The sequence below is a fragment of the Heloderma suspectum genome, chromosome 2, assembly GCF_057233095.1.
Source record: "Heloderma suspectum isolate Gila_16-S chromosome 2, 16-S_ref, whole genome shotgun sequence".
Lineage (NCBI taxonomy): Eukaryota > Metazoa > Chordata > Lepidosauria > Squamata > Helodermatidae > Heloderma > Heloderma suspectum.
In genome coordinates, this window is record NC_139459.1 from 51,328,526 (window position 1) to 51,346,567 (window position 18,042).

Below are 18,042 nucleotides of genomic sequence, written 5' to 3' on the forward strand. Positions count from 1 at the left end.
CATATTGCAGTTGCTTTTGAAGGTCTCTATAGCTTGCCATGCAGCACAGATAGGACTTCAAACTCATTTTGAAAGCCCCACCACCACCTCCAGTTCACACAACTAGTTTCATGGGGTTTGGTGGGTTTAATTCATTTAGCTACTGATAGGTAGAACTATTGTACTCACATTATTTCATCATCATGACTTGGTGGTGGTATACTCTGATTTTCATCCAGTTTATCCAAGTCAGGTACTTCACTCTGCAAGGAAACCAAAATAGTCAGTATGATCTTAAGATCCTGGTTGCTTCATGACAAGAGATACTACACTATGCAACACCTTTTTAACACTAAATTGACTTCTTCAACAAACAAGCAAAAAGAAAACAGAAATGAACATTGCTTTCAGATAGCTCAGAAGCTTCCCTCAGGTTCAAAGGATTAGGCCTCTCTTTTGTCTGTCATGTTTAAACAAAAAGAAAAACACACATTATACCCTCACTGTCAGGGAAAACACGTAAATAGAAGGAGAATCTTTAACACCATGCCATTAGCTTTATCTCCATGTTAAATTTTAAGGTTCAGTTTCTTGTGCAAACTAAGCACTGGATAGTTATGCTGACAAAACTGGAAAAAAACCATGGTGCCACTGCAAAAAGTCTTTGCAATCTGTTGTGCATCTCCCCCACTAAACAGAGAGCAGGCAGTCTCATGTGATTCCAGAATTCTTCTCCCCATGTGGACATGACGGTGACTGCTTAATCCTTGGGTCCTCAACCTTTTGAGGCTGGTGGGCACACTTGGAATTTTCAGAGTGTGTCATGGGTGCTCTCACAAAATGGCTGCCATGGGGGGCTTGCCCATTCACGAAATGGCTGCCATGGTGGTCATGGCCAGTCACAAACACAAATTTTCCACAAGGCAAACTTGTGAGGCTAAAAGAAAAAGTAACTTGCCCAAGAACCTAATACAAGGCCAGCTCCAACACACAAAACCACTCTTTTAAACCCAAAAACCGATAATGCTGGAGTGTGCCAGCCTCCCAATTATTTTTTTTTAAGTTTTTAATTTAAAAAATCTTAATAAAATAAAAAACAGGAGGGGCAGGGAGCTTGATGGGTGCTAACAGAGGTGCCCATGGGAGCCACATTAGAGACTCCAGGGCTTAATCCTTTCCTTCCCAGTCATTTCTGTTCTCAGAATTGCCCCATGCCGCAAGTCAAATTTTCCCTGAAAGATAGGCAACGGGTCTTTTATTTCCTGGGGAGAAAAGCAGCTTGAGAAGAGAGCAGTTTTGAGTGAACCAATAACTGGGAAGAAAAGGTTTAAACAGTCCCTCACCCAGACCTGTCCTTCACTCATTCCCATAGCACAGCTACTCTACTCAGCAAGACAAATCCTGAGAGGAGTGGAGCAGAGATTTCTGAAATCAGTCCTAGTCCAAAATAGCTATCAGAGCTGATAACATTAACTCTTTAGCAGTGTGCCTGCAGCTGCAGCACCTGCTCTGTCCCACTTAGCACGCAGCACTATCTTATGCATCGTGAGCCATATCCAGAAGGATATCCATATACAGATGTCTGCACTCATTTGACCTTGTTGGAATGGGGTACAATTCTTAAATGTTATATGTAGTATCTGTTTGTTTCGGTTTTTATGTAATGCATTTTTGAAAGAAGGAGAATCAGTAGTCTAGAAATGCTTATTAATACTGTACCTTAGCTGCATTGGTCCCATCAAAACCTTCCTTATTTGTGTTTAGAGACATTTGACACTTTGAAGGCTGCCCAAAATGGTGCACAGAACTCACTTCTGGAACACCTAATTCGCCAGACTCAGCTTCTATGAAAACATTACCTTGAGTACTGAAAAGATTAGAACATGAAGAAAACATTATTTTCCTGTCCTACCTCATACGCTTATGGAAGATTACTCTCTCAAACTTTTTCCTTCATATAACTGTGCAAGTTGAGAGAGAGCACCTGGAGTGCTTCCAGAACAAGGCTTTTGTTGTGCAATCGTGATGCCTCATTCATGGAATTTTATGGGGATCCAGTTGACATAGTCTTCCATTTGTAGGCTCCAGTACTTTTCCACCACTTCCTCCATCTTTTTTCTCACCAGAAAAGGTCCGTTAAGAAAAAAAAGATGAAATAGCTGCACAAGGCCGTTTTACTGTTAGCATGCCTAGTGCCCTCCAGATGTACTGGATTGCAACTCCCTTCTGTGAATGGGGGGAGTGTCAGTCCAAGACATCTGGAAGGCGCCAGGTTGGGGAAGGCCAAGATAGAGGCTTGCCCAAAGAGCATTCTGAGTGAGAAGTGCTCAAACCCAGTACTCTCTCCACTGTACTATAATGGTATTCATATATACAATCTCACCTTGTTTATCCTCACAATAACCATCTGTCACTGTTCCCATTTTACAAATGGAAACTGAAGTTAACAGGGTAAGAGTTTCATCAAAGTTACCCAGTCAATAGTTGGTCAGGGATTTAGAACCAACATACTAAAGTCCCTCAAACTTGGTAGTGAAGTAGAAAGCAGATCACAGAACACTGCAGTTATCTGATGTTTACTTATGAGAGGTACAGCAGTCTTCTCCTAGCCTAAAAAAAGCAAGCTGAGACAGTTGTTTGGAATACTCCTACATACTTCCTAGACAAAAAGTGTTTTTTCCCCATATACTAAGAAGATAACAGCCTCATAGCAAAAGGGTATGTCGGTAACATACCAGAGACTATCGGAGCGGTCCACTGGACTGATTGCTGGACCTGGTCCATAGCCATATATTCACCTTATGGGCCTGAATGACAAAAGTAATTGGGACTATGCTATATTTATTTATTATTGCATTTATATCCCACCTTTTTTCCTCCTTAAGGAACCCAAGGCAACAATATAGGGGACTTTCAGGAGACTCTTGCAAAGAAAAACACAAAGATGGGATGTGCTTCGCAGGACTGTGTGGACAACCCTTCATATAAAGTCTATATATAACTTATTACCTGGATAAGGTTGGACTATGGTCTCCCTCGGCTTCTTCATTGAACTGTATGCAGCACTGTGGATCTTCCTCAACTAAAGGAATCGTTTCATCAGGTGTTGCTCCATCAAGTTCCTCCAGTTCATCACCAACTTCATCAGTGCCATTAATCTCTACACTAGATGATGTATTTTTTCCTAACAATAGATTGTTAAGCATTATAAATCTCACAACACTATTAACTAAAACAGTCAACCACATCTATACCTGTAAAATGCTAAGCTTCCACATTAACGTTTTCCCCTGGAATTACTACCCAGATAGCATAATGGTCAAAGCACTGCATTCCACTGTTTTCTCTGTTGGCCTCCCCTGTTTTTTCAGATCAGATTTGTGGCAATATTTTTGTACTGAAATGCAGTTGCAGCATTTGCCTGTCCACTGTGAACAGGCAAAATGCTACTGGGGCTTTTAATGGCTACTATGCCTTTAATTACAAGCTTCCTCCATGCCACTCCAGTCAGTTTTATTGCTTCCTGTTCAGTGGCTCTGGGATTAGCAATGGAGGAAATTTAGTTACAAGTTTCCTTGCATTTTTTTAAAATAATCCAAAGAAAGCAGTAATTAAAGCCTTCTTACCCTCAATGGAGAGCAGAAGATGACTAATAAGATGCAATCAATCACAAGGAAGATGCAATCAGTGCACTAAACAAGAAACAATAAAACAGGCAGAACCAGCAAACAGGAAGCTTTTAATTAACATTAGAAAGAAACTTTGCTGAATGGGATTTACTGTTGAGTAAACATTATAAAAAGTTCTGGGCCATGGGGAAGGACATTGCCAGATACTATAATGCTATTTACATGCTATTTGGAACCTCTCTTTTAATTCTACTTTCAGCTAATTGTGGAAAGCAGAAAGCAACACCTCAGAAGCACTAAACAATTCTAGTGTGGAAGAAACCTAATTTTCAAAAGTGACCAGTAATTTCTGGATGTCACACAACATTATTTATTTTAAAGACGAGACATTACGATCCACAAACTTTTTGTTCATTATATTTTACAGTACTATAAATCAATGGTAAGGAAGAAGAAAATTACAGAATTTCCCCCCACTAACCCAGCCAGTTCTAATGCCAGCCTATACTTGGGTAATGCAATGAACCTGTTTGATTAAAATGCCATAGTTATGGCAACAGTTGCTAAAGATAATTAATGGCATATATAAAATAAAAGTTAACAAATAAGTTAGTTGAACAACTCCATGTGGATTTATTTTTGTGATAGTGGAAACAATTCAATATCACCCATTATAACCTGGCTTTTCATAAACAACCCTGAAACTTAAGGCACTGTTGTCCAACTGTATGGTTCTTGAATTCTCTGGAAATACAGTATACATTGTATCCAGTTACTTGTCAGATATAGATTAAGGAACAATCCTATGAGTATAAAAGGCTGCCTCTGAACTCAGAGGCGACCACCTATCCAATGCAGGGCGGGTGGAGCGCGGAGGGGATCATCTCCTCCGCGCTCCAGCCACCCTGCATTCACAATTAGATGGCCAATTTCAGCTGTCTAGCCGTGGGACGTCAGAGTGCAGGGTGGGGAGGCTGGATGACACATAGGAAGTGTCGTACCAGCACTTCCGAACTCCCCGCCGTGCCCCTGGGAACACCCCCTTTCCCCCACTGCTCTTCTGAGCGTGGAGCACAGGGATGATCCACGCTGCCTACAAGGCAGCAGGGGAGGAGATGGGGAGGTGGTTCTCCAGGAACTGACCTCAGACTGCGGGCTCTGAGGTTGGTTCCCAGGAATCAACCAATCCTGTGGCCGTCTAGCCGCTGTCTAGCAGCTGTAGGATTGTGCCCTAAGTCATTTGTTACATACTGATTTGTAGGTAACTTCCAGTCTTGCATACAAGACCAAAAATCTCTACTTATGCTATACATTTACCACCGAGATGAACTAAATAATCTTCAGTGGAGTGATTGTGATGCAGTGGAGGCTGGTGGCTCCAATGTCAGTGGGGTAGTGAATCCGCTTCAGGTTTTAGTCAGAGCCAGTCAGAACTCTAAAGGAGCTATCTTGGATAGCTCTTTCAGAGTTCTGACTGAAACCCAGAGCAGATTCACCGCCCTACTGACACTGGAGCCACCAGCCTCTGCTGTTATTGCTTCTTGAGTTGCATTTGGTGTTATTTTCATTCCTGTTTATCTTGTACAAAGAAATTGGTTGGATCCAATATAAACCTCCCATGGACAGAAGGGCTCTCCTTCTGACTGCAGGTGGCTTCTGATCTAGCGGGGGAATTTCTCTGACAGAAGAGAGGAAGAGAGGAAGCAATCTTCAGCAAATCACCACTTGGGTTCCTACATCTTAGGGGCTGCTCCTGCATAGGAATAAAAGCTGGATCAACCCCAACGTTTAGTCCCTGGCAGGGGCATTGCTAGGCCTGGGCCCATGGGGCCCAAGACCCAAATCTATTTTAAAGGGCCTCAGAGCTATTCCACAGAGCCCTGACTGTCCATTTGTGCTGAAAGAAGAGTTTTTTCAGCTTAATTGCCACACATGGCAATTAAGGGACTGCAGCTGGGATGGGAAGGGTCTCTCCTCTCCACATGTCTTCCCCTGCATCGCAATTAAGCTTAGAAAAAAAGTTTCCCCATTAGTCTTAGAACTTGGACAGAGTGCCAATTAACTGAAGAATTTATTTTATTTGAGATAATTTGGATGAGAATTAAATTGGCTGGCTTTGATCCTGTGAAATTTAAATAAGTCCTCATCATTATTTCTATATTTGCATACAGAGATATAAAGTAGCATATGCAGATGTGTGTCTTATGGGCCTGAGCCACGAACCTTTTAAATGCATAGCAATACCCTGGTCCCTGGAAAGAGATAAGCAAAATCATCCCACATTATTCCAAGGACATGGCAAAGAAGCAACCATTTAAATTCTTACTTTTCTTTCTCGAACTTTCTCTCTCAGCCATTTCTGCAGGAATAGTTCTCTCTTCAGGAAGATTTTCCATCTCAAATTCAGAATCTCTTTTTTTCCTTTTCCTTTTCTTTTTTGTCACCATTGATTCGGTAACTGCCTGTCCCTCTGTCTGTTCTAAGATACTGGGAGACTCTTCATTCTCCTTTTCAGCTGTTCCAACATCCACTTCCATTTCTGCATCAGACATTCTGGCATCCTGGAGATCATCCTGACCATGGCTGGTTTGTCCGTTGACAACTTTAACTATCAAAGTACACAATGTAAATATACTCACAGCTAGACGGTTCTCAATAAGTTAAAAAAAAAAAATACCAAAGAGCTTTTTTTTTTTTAAATCAAGAACAAGCTAGGATTCCACTTGTTCCATATAAAACTCCCACCATTTCCTGGTCTAACACCCATCCTACCTCACATAAAACCACTCCTTTTTTGGTTGTGTGCAACATTCCATTGCCTCCCCCCCCCACCCCATTATATAAAATTGTATATATCTGTATCTACGCCTATCACATTTCAAACTTCCTCAAGATAGTTAAATTAAACTAGAAAAAATAAAAACTGTATTAACACAAGACCTAAAACTCTCAAAACAGCAAAAGCAGGGCAAAAACAAAAGTATTCAAAGAACAGCAGTTAATCATGCACCAGTCAAACATTTTTGCAGCGCAGCCCTCAAGGAAGGTGTCAAGCAAACCTCTGGAAGGGTATTCCAAAGTATGGGCAGTATGCCATTTAGGGGAGGCTGGTGGCTCTGATGTTAGCGGGGCTGTGAATCCACTCTGGGGTTCAGTTAGAACCAGTCAGAACTCTTAAAGCGCTATCCAATGTGCTGAACACTATCCCCAGACTGGGGTCAGCACCTTAGATAGCTCTGTTAGAGTTCTGACTAAAGCCCAGAGCAGATTTACAGCCCCACTGACATCAGAGCCACCAGCCTCCACTGATGCTATTGTATCCTTGCACCAATGGGAGCAAGCACTTGCACAACCGGGATTTTGTGGTTCTACACAGAGTTGGTTGCATTTTTTTTTCGCAGAAGGCTTCACTCACCTGTCCCAATCCAGAAACTAGCCATTCCATTGGTTTCCAGGGTTACTTTTAGAACTACAAATCCCAGTTGTGCAAGCCATCGCTCCTACTGGTGCAAAAGAAACAGGAGGAGCACAGTGGTAATATAGGATACTGCCCTATGTGCTGTATACACAGATCTAACATTCTACCCAGAAAAAAAAACACAGAACAGGCTTGCCATCAGATCTCAGAAGACAGGAGGTTTCATAACAAATTAAATCTATTAGTTTGCAATATGGTTTAAATATGTTTAGAAATACCTTTTCGCTTTTTATGAGATTTGGGTGTTTTTTTCTCATTGGGATTTTTCTCTTTTTGGTGCTGACATTTAGCATCTTTTTCCTTTTTCCTCCTCTGATTTTCCAGGATCTTCTCAAGGAGTTTTGCAAATAAATCAAAGTCAAAAGGCCTTTTTTCTTCTGTCCAGGAAGGACAAAATGTGATTTATTTAAAGAAAAAATACAAATACTCCAGTCACACCTTAAAAGCTAACAAATTTCTTGTACCATGAGCTCCGGTAGGCTCTATTTATGCAGAAAGACCTTGCCTATAAAAATTCATGCAATGAATTTGTGATTTAAAATATATGCAAAATTGCATGATTTAAAAGAGGTTTAAGCTATGTAAGATCAACAACAAACAATCCCACAAAGTTTACTGAGTGTCACAGTTAAACAAAGACTAATAGCGGTCATGTGCATACCTGTCTATTTGAGAAATACTGATACAATAATAACCCTTCACTTTAGAAAGGTAAAACAAAAATTTCACTCAAAATCTTTATATACTGTGAGGAGGCACCATTATTTAATGTTTGTGTGTTTTAGTAAAAAATTAAACTCATTTGCCAAATGAAGAAATATTTATATAGCAATACTTACTAAATGCTTTATCAATTCTCCATCCATTGGCTTTTTCTTCACGTTTAAACTTATTCTGAGAACAAAAAGTTATGTAATTAACATGTCACGTTTTCACTTAGCCAACAATATTGGTTTGGATCCAGATTTAGTCATACTTAGAGCAGACCCACCCACTGCACTTCAGCTTAAGTTACAAAATAAGACATACCTTTCTTTTAAAGCTTTTATGAAGTCTTAGTTACAAAGCATCTTTCTAAATTGAAGTTGATATAGTTCAGCAATTTTTATTCAAAACAAAATACTTGTTTAGACCAAGCTAGCCTTTTTCAGCAGGGGAGAGAAGGGGACAATTATCTTTTGCTTGTGGGTGAGGGACACTTTGTCAATTTTAAGTAAGTGAATGGAACACACACAAAATAAAGACGACATACACTCGTGCAGGTTCTGTATGCCTCTATACAGAAACATAAATACTTGGATATTTATACAAACACAAGTACATGCGCTCCTCTCACTTCTAACTCAGTCCCCTTCTATGATGGGGCTGTTGGGAAAAGGGAAAGAAAGGGGTAGGGTACGTGCCTTAGTTGCCATATATATTCTTTTCTGGTTAGCACAGAAAGGATTCTTCCACTAATCTAGCGTGGATCAAATAAGGCTTCTTGGAGAAAAAAAAATAAGCAAATGCTCTGGACTCCTGCCTTGGGACGTCTTTCACTTGTGATTAAGGCTGTAAACCTATACCCACCTACATGAGAGTAAGCCCCACCAAACTTAATGGGACTTACTTCTGAGTATACATGTATGGGATTACACTATTAGAAATTACTGTATTACCTAACATGTGCTGCATGACTAGGGCCAGACTAACAGCAAATGGAAATGAATTCACACAGAAATGGAGCTTTGTAAGAAGCCATAGAGAAAGGGTAAGATTTGGCACACAGCCCTGAAGTTTTGCAGCACAAAGTCTACATAGTACATGCTTCGATCATTTGCCGACACAAAAGCAAACTTAGTTCAAATGATCTGTTATTCAATAGATATTGAATAGCTATTAGAAGACCATAAAATATTAAATCCACAAGCCAAGTGACAATTTCTCTGTTGATTTAGTGCTTTAAAAAGGTTTACCTTAATTTCTGTTCTTGCTCTGTGTGGAAATAGCTGACTAATCATCGAAAAGTCAGTTCCTACCATACTTATAGCCAAGAAGAACATGTCTGTTTCTGTAAGAAAAAAAAACCAGCTCAACTATTTTTAAAGCGATCTCAGTTCTTAGTATATCAATTTTAACTTCATGATCAAGAGAGCTATATATATATTAGGCTAAATATCAAAGCATCACATTTCATATGCTAATCATAAACTGGGCTACATTTCACACTAGAAGCTGCTTTATATCGAGTCACACCCGGTCTAGGTAGCTCAGTATCGTCTAGAGTGATTGGCAGTGGCTTTCCAGACAGGAGAGTTTCCCAGCCCTATCTGGAGATGCCAGGGATTGAACCTGGGATCTTTTGCATGCAATGCAAGTGCTCTACCCAGCGCCGACTCCAGGTGTTTGAGGGCCCTTGGGAAAGTCACTTTCTCACCACCATTCTCACCAGCTCCTAGTGCTCCTCATCATCATTGCTACCACTTGCTTACTTGGCAGGCAGGGAGCAAGTAGGCAGTGGCATCTGCTGCTTCTCCTTCTCACCACTACCGTCGATGGGCCAGTGCTACAGGCAGTGGAACAAGAAGGCTGCAATGGTGAAGAGGAGGAGCAAGTCCAGGGGGCTCTTGTCAGTGGGCCCCTGCTGGGGTATGGTCCCTCGGCAGGCACCCAACCATATCTACCCTTGACCCCCAGCACTTAGCTATGGCCCTTCACCTTGTAGGACAGATAAGCACTTATGTTGCTTAATGCATCGCACTATACATTTTAGTAAGAGATGCATAGCTTTAAAATTCAGTGAATCACACTTCCATTCTTCAAGGTTTCAGAGCAAAGTCTGGCTGTAAAACATGTGCTGACTGAAGGTTGATTGTAAGGTATTGTATATCTGAATTAGGCAAAAAGGCTTTTAAGGCCCCCACTTAGATGCTGGGTTCTGGAAGTGAACTATAATTCTTTGGAGTCACAAATGGAGGCTGGAGAAGCAAGATACTGATCCTAATCTTGCTTTATGAAGAATGTAATGCTATTCACAGGGTTTTTAATCTGCTGATGAATTCTGTCAAAAAGCATTCAGGCATTTTAAATTCTGTAAGCTGATCTAGGGAGAGAGAAAGTTGACTTCATGAGGATAAATCTCATTGCTATTGCCAGATCTGTATGAATAGTCCAAAGTATTTTGATGGATATTTTTTACCTTCTTGTTGTTGCAACAAACGCCACTCAAACCTACTTGGACAATCTGCATCTTATTAAGTTGAATGTAAGCTCAATGATACATATAGATATATAAAGATATACCCTGATGTACTCAATCATTTTATTATGCCTGAAGTGAAAGTGTAGATTTAAGAAATAGATGCATCCCACTCTCTTGCCTCTCTCTCTCACGCAGGTTTTGTTTGGATGAATATCCCTTAAACCAAGATCCTGCATAGCCCATCCCAAAAGCTTGGCTCTTCAAAAGCCAAACTCAAAGAAGACCATCACTGAACTTCTGCACTCATGGCGCTGAACTACACCTACCTTTTTCCGACCATGGCTTGGTATAATAGCTTTTCCTGAAACTTGAGTAAGTTGTTGTAGAGCCACGCTCAAAGATGGGATCGTTTTCTTCCACCACACATTGCCCTTTTGTCCTTAAAACTTCTACAGTTAAACTAAATGTGAAATCATGAGATATTAGAATATAAAAGAAATACTGTAAGAAGCAGTGTTATATCAAATACACCAATTATCTTAATAGACAGTGAAGACAAATTGTTTCTTGCATTGAAATTACAGCAATGAAAATATCTGCATCATCACCAGCATTTTTCAATGAACTCCGGTGCGGCCTTGCATTATTTTATTCATTCATTCATTCATTCATTTTTCTATACCGCCCAATAGCCAAAGCTCTCTGGGCGGTTCACAAAAATTAAAACCAAACATTATCTTTCCATTTTGGCATGGAATAATATAATACATTAATCCAGTAACCACTAACACCAATTTGAAGAATAAGAAGCTGCTCACCCAGGGCTGGGCCACCTGTTAGGCAACCTGAGGCAGATTTGAGGCACTTCTCACAATCAGATTTCTTTCTTTTTTTAAGTGAAAAAAAATGACAAACTCACTTGCTACCACCTGCCCTGCACCACCTCACCTTCTCCCTCCTCCGACCTCCTCATTTCCAATTTAAAATTGAGTACATGCTGCTGCTAACATCTAGACAGCTAGAACCATCATATGCATTTGTGTGCATATGCTTCCCTGTAACCTTTTATTAATGTTTTTGTTGCTGTGGAATGCCTGGAAGGCTTGTATGTCGTGCCTCTGTAGAGTCACTTATGCTTTTTCTCGACTTGCTTCATCAATCTGTCCAGTCATCTGAGCTCACATCTACATATTCTTTTCTCTGCACCTCCTATATTACTCTGACCCTTTCCTATTCATTAATTCACCCATTTGTCCAGGCTTTCCTTGACTCCACAATGTCCTCTTCTTCCTGCTTCACATTTCCCGCTTATCTGCCTCCTCTCTAAATCTGCCTCCTTCAATCAGCTAATGCCCACATCATCTAAAATCTACCCTTCTGCCTTCCTCCGTTCCAATTCATCTATCTCCAAACATAAATATTTCCTCCACACATGCACCTCTTCTCACACCTTCCCCATTCTTTTCTATTTACATCACTCCTACATTCTTTCTATGCAGCGTCAGGTCTTAATACCACAAAACAAGACTGTATGCATGTGGCGCGCACACACATCCACATTTTTCTTGCATGTAAATACCTGTTATTTAAACCAAAAATTCAAATGTGCGTGCAGAACACGCTGTTTAGGGAGTGGGGCACATAGATCCCCGTTTATACATGTGGGATACAAAAAAAGCAAGTGTGTATGGCCATCCTCACGGGGGCACTTCGGGACTTTATGGAGACCATGGCATCGTGGGAGCTGCACCCTATTCCAACTGGGCCCACCCATGTAGCCGGTCATGCGCTAGACCTTGTGTTTGTTTCTGGAGAAGTGGGGAGTGATCTGGAAGTCGGGGGTATATCCACCACCCCCTTGTCATGGTCAGATCACTATCTGGTGACGTTGGACTTCTCGGTTCCACAATCCCTCCGCAGGGCTGGAGGACCCATTAAAATGGTCTGCCCCAGGCGTCTTATGGATCCGAATGGATTCCTGAACGCGCTTGGGGATTCTCTGGAGCATGCCAACGGCCACTCGGTCGAGACTCTGGTGGGTGGCTGGAATGCCACAATCACTGGGGCATTAGATCAGCTGGCCCTGAAACGCCCTCTCCCCCTGAACAGGGCTCGGACTGCACCATGGTTCAATCTGCAGTTACGAGCTCTGAAACAGGAGGTGAGATGGCTAGAGCGCCAGTGGCGGAAGTCTCGCTCCAAAGACGATCAGACACGGGCTAGAGCTGTATTTTCAGCCTATCACATGGCAGTGAAGGCAGCAAAAAAGGAATATTATGCTGCCTCTATCACGTCCGCAGAGTGCTGTCCCAGGAGGCTGTTCCAAGTGGTCCGGAGCCTGGTCGGTCCAGTGGCTCCGGAACCGCTGGAGCATTCTAAGGCCTCCTGTGAGGCCTTGGCAAGACACTTTGCGGATAAAATTGATAGGATTAGGAGTGTTATTCCATGCGCTGTGGATACAGTTAGTGAGCAAGAGGCGGTCTGTGGCAAACCGGCTTTGTGGGATTGGTTCCAGCTTCTTCCTTCTGATGAAGTGGACAAGGTGCTTTTATCTGCAAGACTGACCACCTGCTTACTTGATCCTTGCCCATCTTGGCTCATTATGGGCTGCAGAGAGAGATTAGGTGAGGGGATCAGGGTGGTGGTGAACGCCTCCCTTGAGGAGGGAGTGATGCCATCAGCCCTCAAGGAGGCAGTGATAAGACCGCTCTTAAAGAAGCCTTCCTTGGATCCCCAAGTTCTGAACAACTTTCGCCCAGTCTCAAATCTGCCATTTTTGGGCAAGGTGATTGAGCGGGTGGTGGCAATGCAGTTGAGGGCACACTTGGAAGAAACTGATTATCTAGAGCCATTTCAGTCGGGCTTCAGGCCTGGGCATGGGACAGAAACGGCCTTGGTCACTTTGGTGGATGATATGAGGAGGGCTCTGGATAGGCGGGAACGCTCCTTCCTTGTTCTCCTCGACCTCTCAGCAGCTTTTGATACCGTTGACCACGGTATCCTCCAGGACCACCTGGAGGGGTTGGGCATTGGAGACACCGTATTGCGGTGGTTCCGGTCCTTCTTCTCTGGCAGGTACCAGAGGGTAGCACTGGGAGAGGAGGTTTTGGACCCGTGGCTGCTCACTTGTGCGGGTGCCACAGGGTTCCATCCTCTCCCCGATGCTGTTTAACATCTATGTGAAGCCGCTGGGGGCTATCATCAGGAGGTTTGGGGTGCGGTGTCATCAATATGCGGATGACATGCAGCTCTACTTCTCGTTCAAATCTTCACCAAGGTTGGCCGTAGAATCCCCGTCCAAATGTCTGGAGATGGGGAGTGGCTGGATGGGGAGGAATAAGCTGAAGCTGAACCCTGACAAGACCAAGGTACTTTTGGTGGGAGACAAGAGGAGGTTGGGGGATGTTGACCTGGTATTGAATGGGGTATGGCTACCGTTGAAAGACCAGGTCCGCAGCCTGGGGGTCATTTTAGACTCCCAGCTGTCCATGGAGACTCAGGTATCAGCTGTGAGCTAGACAGCACTGTACCAACTCCATCTGATACAGCGGCTGAGCCCCTACCTTCCCGACCATCTGCTCCCATCGGTAGTACATGCCCTGGTCTCCTCTTGTTTAGACTACTGTAATGCGCTCTAGGTGGGGTTACCCTTGAAGACGGTTCAGAAGCTGCAGCTGGTACAGAACGCAGCGGCTCGCCTGATTACAGGCAGCCGCCGGCGAGATCACATCACTCCAGTGCTGAAGGAGCTGCACTGGTTACCAGTTGTTTTCCGGGCCAAATTCAAGGTGTTGGTTTTGACCTTTAAAACCCTATATGGTTCCGGCCCAGCCTATCTTAAGGAGCACCTCCAGCAACACCAGACAGGCTGCTTCACAAGATCAGCCTCGGATGGCCTTCTCTCTGTCCCATCAGCCAGGACAGCTAGGCTGGTGCGGACGAGGGAGAGGGCCTTCTCTGTGGTGGCCCGCACTCTGTGGAACTCCCTCCCTAGGGAACTCCGCCATGCCCCCTCTTTAATGAGCTTCCACCGCGCATTTAAAACGTGGTTGTTCAGGCAGTCATTCGGGGTGGCTTAGGGTATTTTTTATGATGTTTTTAATGTAGAATTTTATTGTTTTAACTGTTTTGTTGTTGTACATCGGCCAGAGTGGCTGGGTGTCCAGCCAGATGGGCGATTAATGAATTTAATAAAAAATAAAACTAATAAATAATATGAGTGACAGATTGGGAGAGGATATGCACCATGCCACATAGGCAGGTCTACTCAGAAGTAAGTCCCACTGAGTTCAACCGGACTTACTCCAAAGTAAGTGCAAATAGGATTTCAGCCTTAGGAAGGAAGGGAGAAGGAGGAAATAGATGAAGACAGCGATTTGTGTCTAAATAGTACAGCAAGCTTTTAATGTTTTGACCGCAGCAGGGGAGGGATTTGCCTCAAGCAGCAAAATGTCTTGGGCCAGCACTGAGCAGTTCCGTAAATGTACATCCTCTTTCTAAAGCAGATATCAATTGCCAAAACCTCACCTTTCTTCATCCAGAATAATTGAACCATCTTCCGCAACTTTCACTCGAGGAACTAGAAGGGGGCCATCATCCTCTCCTCCTCCTCCATCTTCTTCTTCTTCTTCTTCATCTTCCTCATTTTCATCATCAAGATCAGCAACAATTCTTTCCTCCGGCCTGAAATTTGGGAAGATAATATTTCAAGTAGTAGGGAGCTTACTTCTCCTTTCCTTTTCAAACACAAATTCTTCTTCCCGATATCCCAGTCATATCAGTTACTTCCAACAGCAGTTTTAAAAAGAGTGTCACATGTGACTCATTTTACTGAACTTTTTTTTCCTTTTACGGGGCTGGAATATAGCCTTCTATCTGACATGTGCATGCATGCATTTGTTTGTTTTAGGTGTGCTATTAAGAGTTTGCATCAGAAGATGGCTGAATAATTGAAAATAAATGGCGCAAACCCCCATATTATGTCACATTCCGCCTCCAAAATATGAAAGCATATACATAATGCCTAATGAATATATAGACGTCCCGTATCAAAGCACATTGCTAAAGGGAATAAGGTATAGACAGTCAGTATAGATGTTATGCTAGCTTTGTTGTTTATTCGGTCAGTCGCTTCCGACTCTTCGTGACTTCATGGACCAGCCCACGCCAGAGCTTCCTGTCGGCTGTAGCCACCCCCAGCTCCCCCAAGGTCGAGTCTGTCACCTCCAGAATATCATCCATCCATCTTGCCCTTGGTCGGCCCCTCTTCCTTTTGCCTTCCATTTTCCCTAGCATCAGAATCTTCTCCAGGGTGTCCTGTCTTCTCATGATGTGGCCAAAGTACTTCAGTTTGGCCTTTAATATCATTCCCTCAAGTGAGCAGTCTGGCTTTACTTCCTGGAGTATGGACTGGTTTGATCTTCTTGCAGTCCAAGGCACTCTCAGAATTTTCCTCCAGCGCCACAGTTCAAAAGCATCTATCTTTCTTCGCTCAGTCTTCCTTATGGTCCAGCTCTCGCAGCCATAGGTTACTACGGGGAAGACCATTGCTTTAACTATGCGGACCTTTGTTGTCAGTGTGATGTCTCTGCTCTTAACTATTTTATTAAGATTTGTCATTGCTGTCCTCCCAAGAAGTAAACATCTTCAGATTTCCTGGCTGCAGTCAGCGTCTGCAGTAATCTTTGCGCCTAGAAAGACAAAGTCTGTCACCACCTCCACGATTTCTCCCTCTATTTGCCAGTTATCAATCAAGCTGGTTGCCATCATCTTGGTTTTTTTGAGGTTTAACTGCAACCCAGCTTTTGCACTTTCTTCTTTCACCTTCATCATGAGGTTCCTCAGCTCCTCCTCGCTTTCAGCCATCAAAGTGGTATCATCTGCATATCTGAGATTGTTAATGTTTCTTCCAGCAATTTTAACTCCACCCGTGCATTCATAAAGCCCAGCACGTCGCATGATGTGTTCTGCATACAGGTTGAATAGGTAGGGTGAGAGTATACAGCCCTGCTGTACTCCTTTCCCAATCTTAAACCAGTCCGTTGTTTTGTGGTCTGTTCTTACCGTTGCTACTTGGTCATTATACAGATTCCTCAGGAGGCAGACAAGATGACTTGGTATCCCCATACCACCAAGAACTTGCCACAATTTGTTATGACCCACACACTCAAAGGCTTTAGAATAGTCAATAAAACAGATATAGATGTTTTTCTGAAACTCCCTGGCTTTCTCCATTATCCAGTAGACATTGGCAATTTGGTCTCTAGTTCCTCTGCCTTTTCTAAACCCAGCTTGTACATCTGGCAATTCTCATTCCATGAATTGCTGGAGTCTACCTTGCAAGATCTTGAGCATTACCTTACTGGCATGTGAAATAAGTGCCACTGTTCGATAATTGGGACAATCTTTTGTGCTTCCCTTTTTTGGTATGGGAATATAAGTTGATTTTTTCCAATCTGGTGGCCATTCTTGTGTTTTCCAAATTTGCTGGCACATGGCATGCATCACCTTGACAGCATCATCTTGCAAGATTTTAAACAGTTCAGCTGGGATACCGTCATCTCCTGCTGCCTTGTTATTAGCAATGCTTCTTAAGGCCCATTCAACCTCACTCTTCAGGATGTCTGGCTCTAGCTCACTGACCACACCGTCAAATCTATGCCCGACATTATTACCCTTCCTATAAAGATCTTCTGTATATTCTTGCCACCTTTTCTTGATCTCTTCTACTTCTGTTAGGTCCTTGCCATCTTTGTTTTTGATCATACCCATTTTTGCCTGGAATTTACCGCCGATGTTTCTAATTTTCTGGAAGAGGTCTCTTGTCCTTCCTATTCTATTATCATCTTCCGCTTCCGTGCATTGCTTGTTTAAAAATAATTCCTTATCTCTTCTGGCTAACCTCTGGAAGTTTGCATTTAATTGGGCATATCTCCCCCTATCACTGTTGCTTTTTGCTTTCCTTCTTTCTTGGGCTGCTTCTAGTGTCTCAGCAGACAGCCATCTTGCCTTCTTGGTTTTCTTTTTCTTGGGGACGTTTTTTGTTGCCGCCTCCTGAACAATGTTGCAAACTTCTGTCCATAGTTCTTCCGGGACCCTATCTACTAAATCTAGTCCCTTAAATCTATTCTTCACCTCCACTGCATATTCATGAGGAATATTAGTGAGCTCATATCTAACTGATCTGTGGGTCTTCCCTATTCTCTTTAGTCTGATGCTAAATTGTGCAATAAGAAGTTCGTGATCTGAACTACAATCAGCTCCAGGTCTTGTTTTTACCAACTGCATAGATGTCCGCCACCTTTGGCTACAAAGGATGTAGTCAATCTGATTTCGGTGTTGACCGTCTGGTGAAGTCCATGTATAAAGTCGTCTCTTAGGTTGTTGGAAGAGAGTGTTTGTTATGCACAGTCAGTTGTCTTGGCAAAATTCTATCAGCCTATGTCCTGCTTCATTTTGTTCTCCCAGACCATGGTTGCCTGTATTCGAATTCAAATTGAGATCATGTTATGTTATGCTAGCTAGCTGTTAATTATCACTAAAATACTGGGCATGAGACTTAACACTGTCTCTCTCCCCAGCTCCTCTCCTCCTGCACTCAAATTCCTCTTTCCACCACTAACCATGGTATTGCATTATTTCTGCACTAACCCTGGGGCATTTCTAACCCAGCAATTGAGACCAGGGATGAAATGCTGGGTTAGGAGTGCTGCCCTAGAGTTAGGATTAATCGTGATTAATGTCAGTGAAGAGATAATGGTTAAAGCAGGGGATTT

The 18,042-nt window shown here is 42.8% G+C and overlaps 1 protein-coding gene across 6 annotated transcripts in view; it reads right to left on the reverse strand.

The window, feature by feature from the left end:
- BDP1 (BDP1 general transcription factor IIIB subunit) overlaps window positions 1-18,042 on the reverse strand; it is an 80,656-nt gene that overhangs the window by 49,536 nt on the left and 13,078 nt on the right. For all 6 annotated transcript variants that reach the window (XM_084833520.1, XM_084833517.1, XM_084833516.1 and 3 more), the window contains exons 5-13: window positions 14,795-14,950; window positions 10,594-10,727; window positions 9,042-9,136; window positions 7,926-7,980; window positions 7,305-7,463; window positions 5,935-6,216; window positions 2,989-3,163; window positions 1,699-1,846; window positions 169-242 (exon numbers count right to left, since the gene is read on the reverse strand). In XM_084833520.1, coding sequence (XP_084689646.1) covers window positions 169-242; window positions 1,699-1,846; window positions 2,989-3,163; window positions 5,935-6,216; window positions 7,305-7,463; window positions 7,926-7,980; window positions 9,042-9,136; window positions 10,594-10,727; window positions 14,795-14,950 — 1,278 coding nt within the window. The remainder of the gene's footprint in view (window positions 1-168; window positions 243-1,698; window positions 1,847-2,988; window positions 3,164-5,934; window positions 6,217-7,304; window positions 7,464-7,925; window positions 7,981-9,041; window positions 9,137-10,593; window positions 10,728-14,794; window positions 14,951-18,042) is intronic.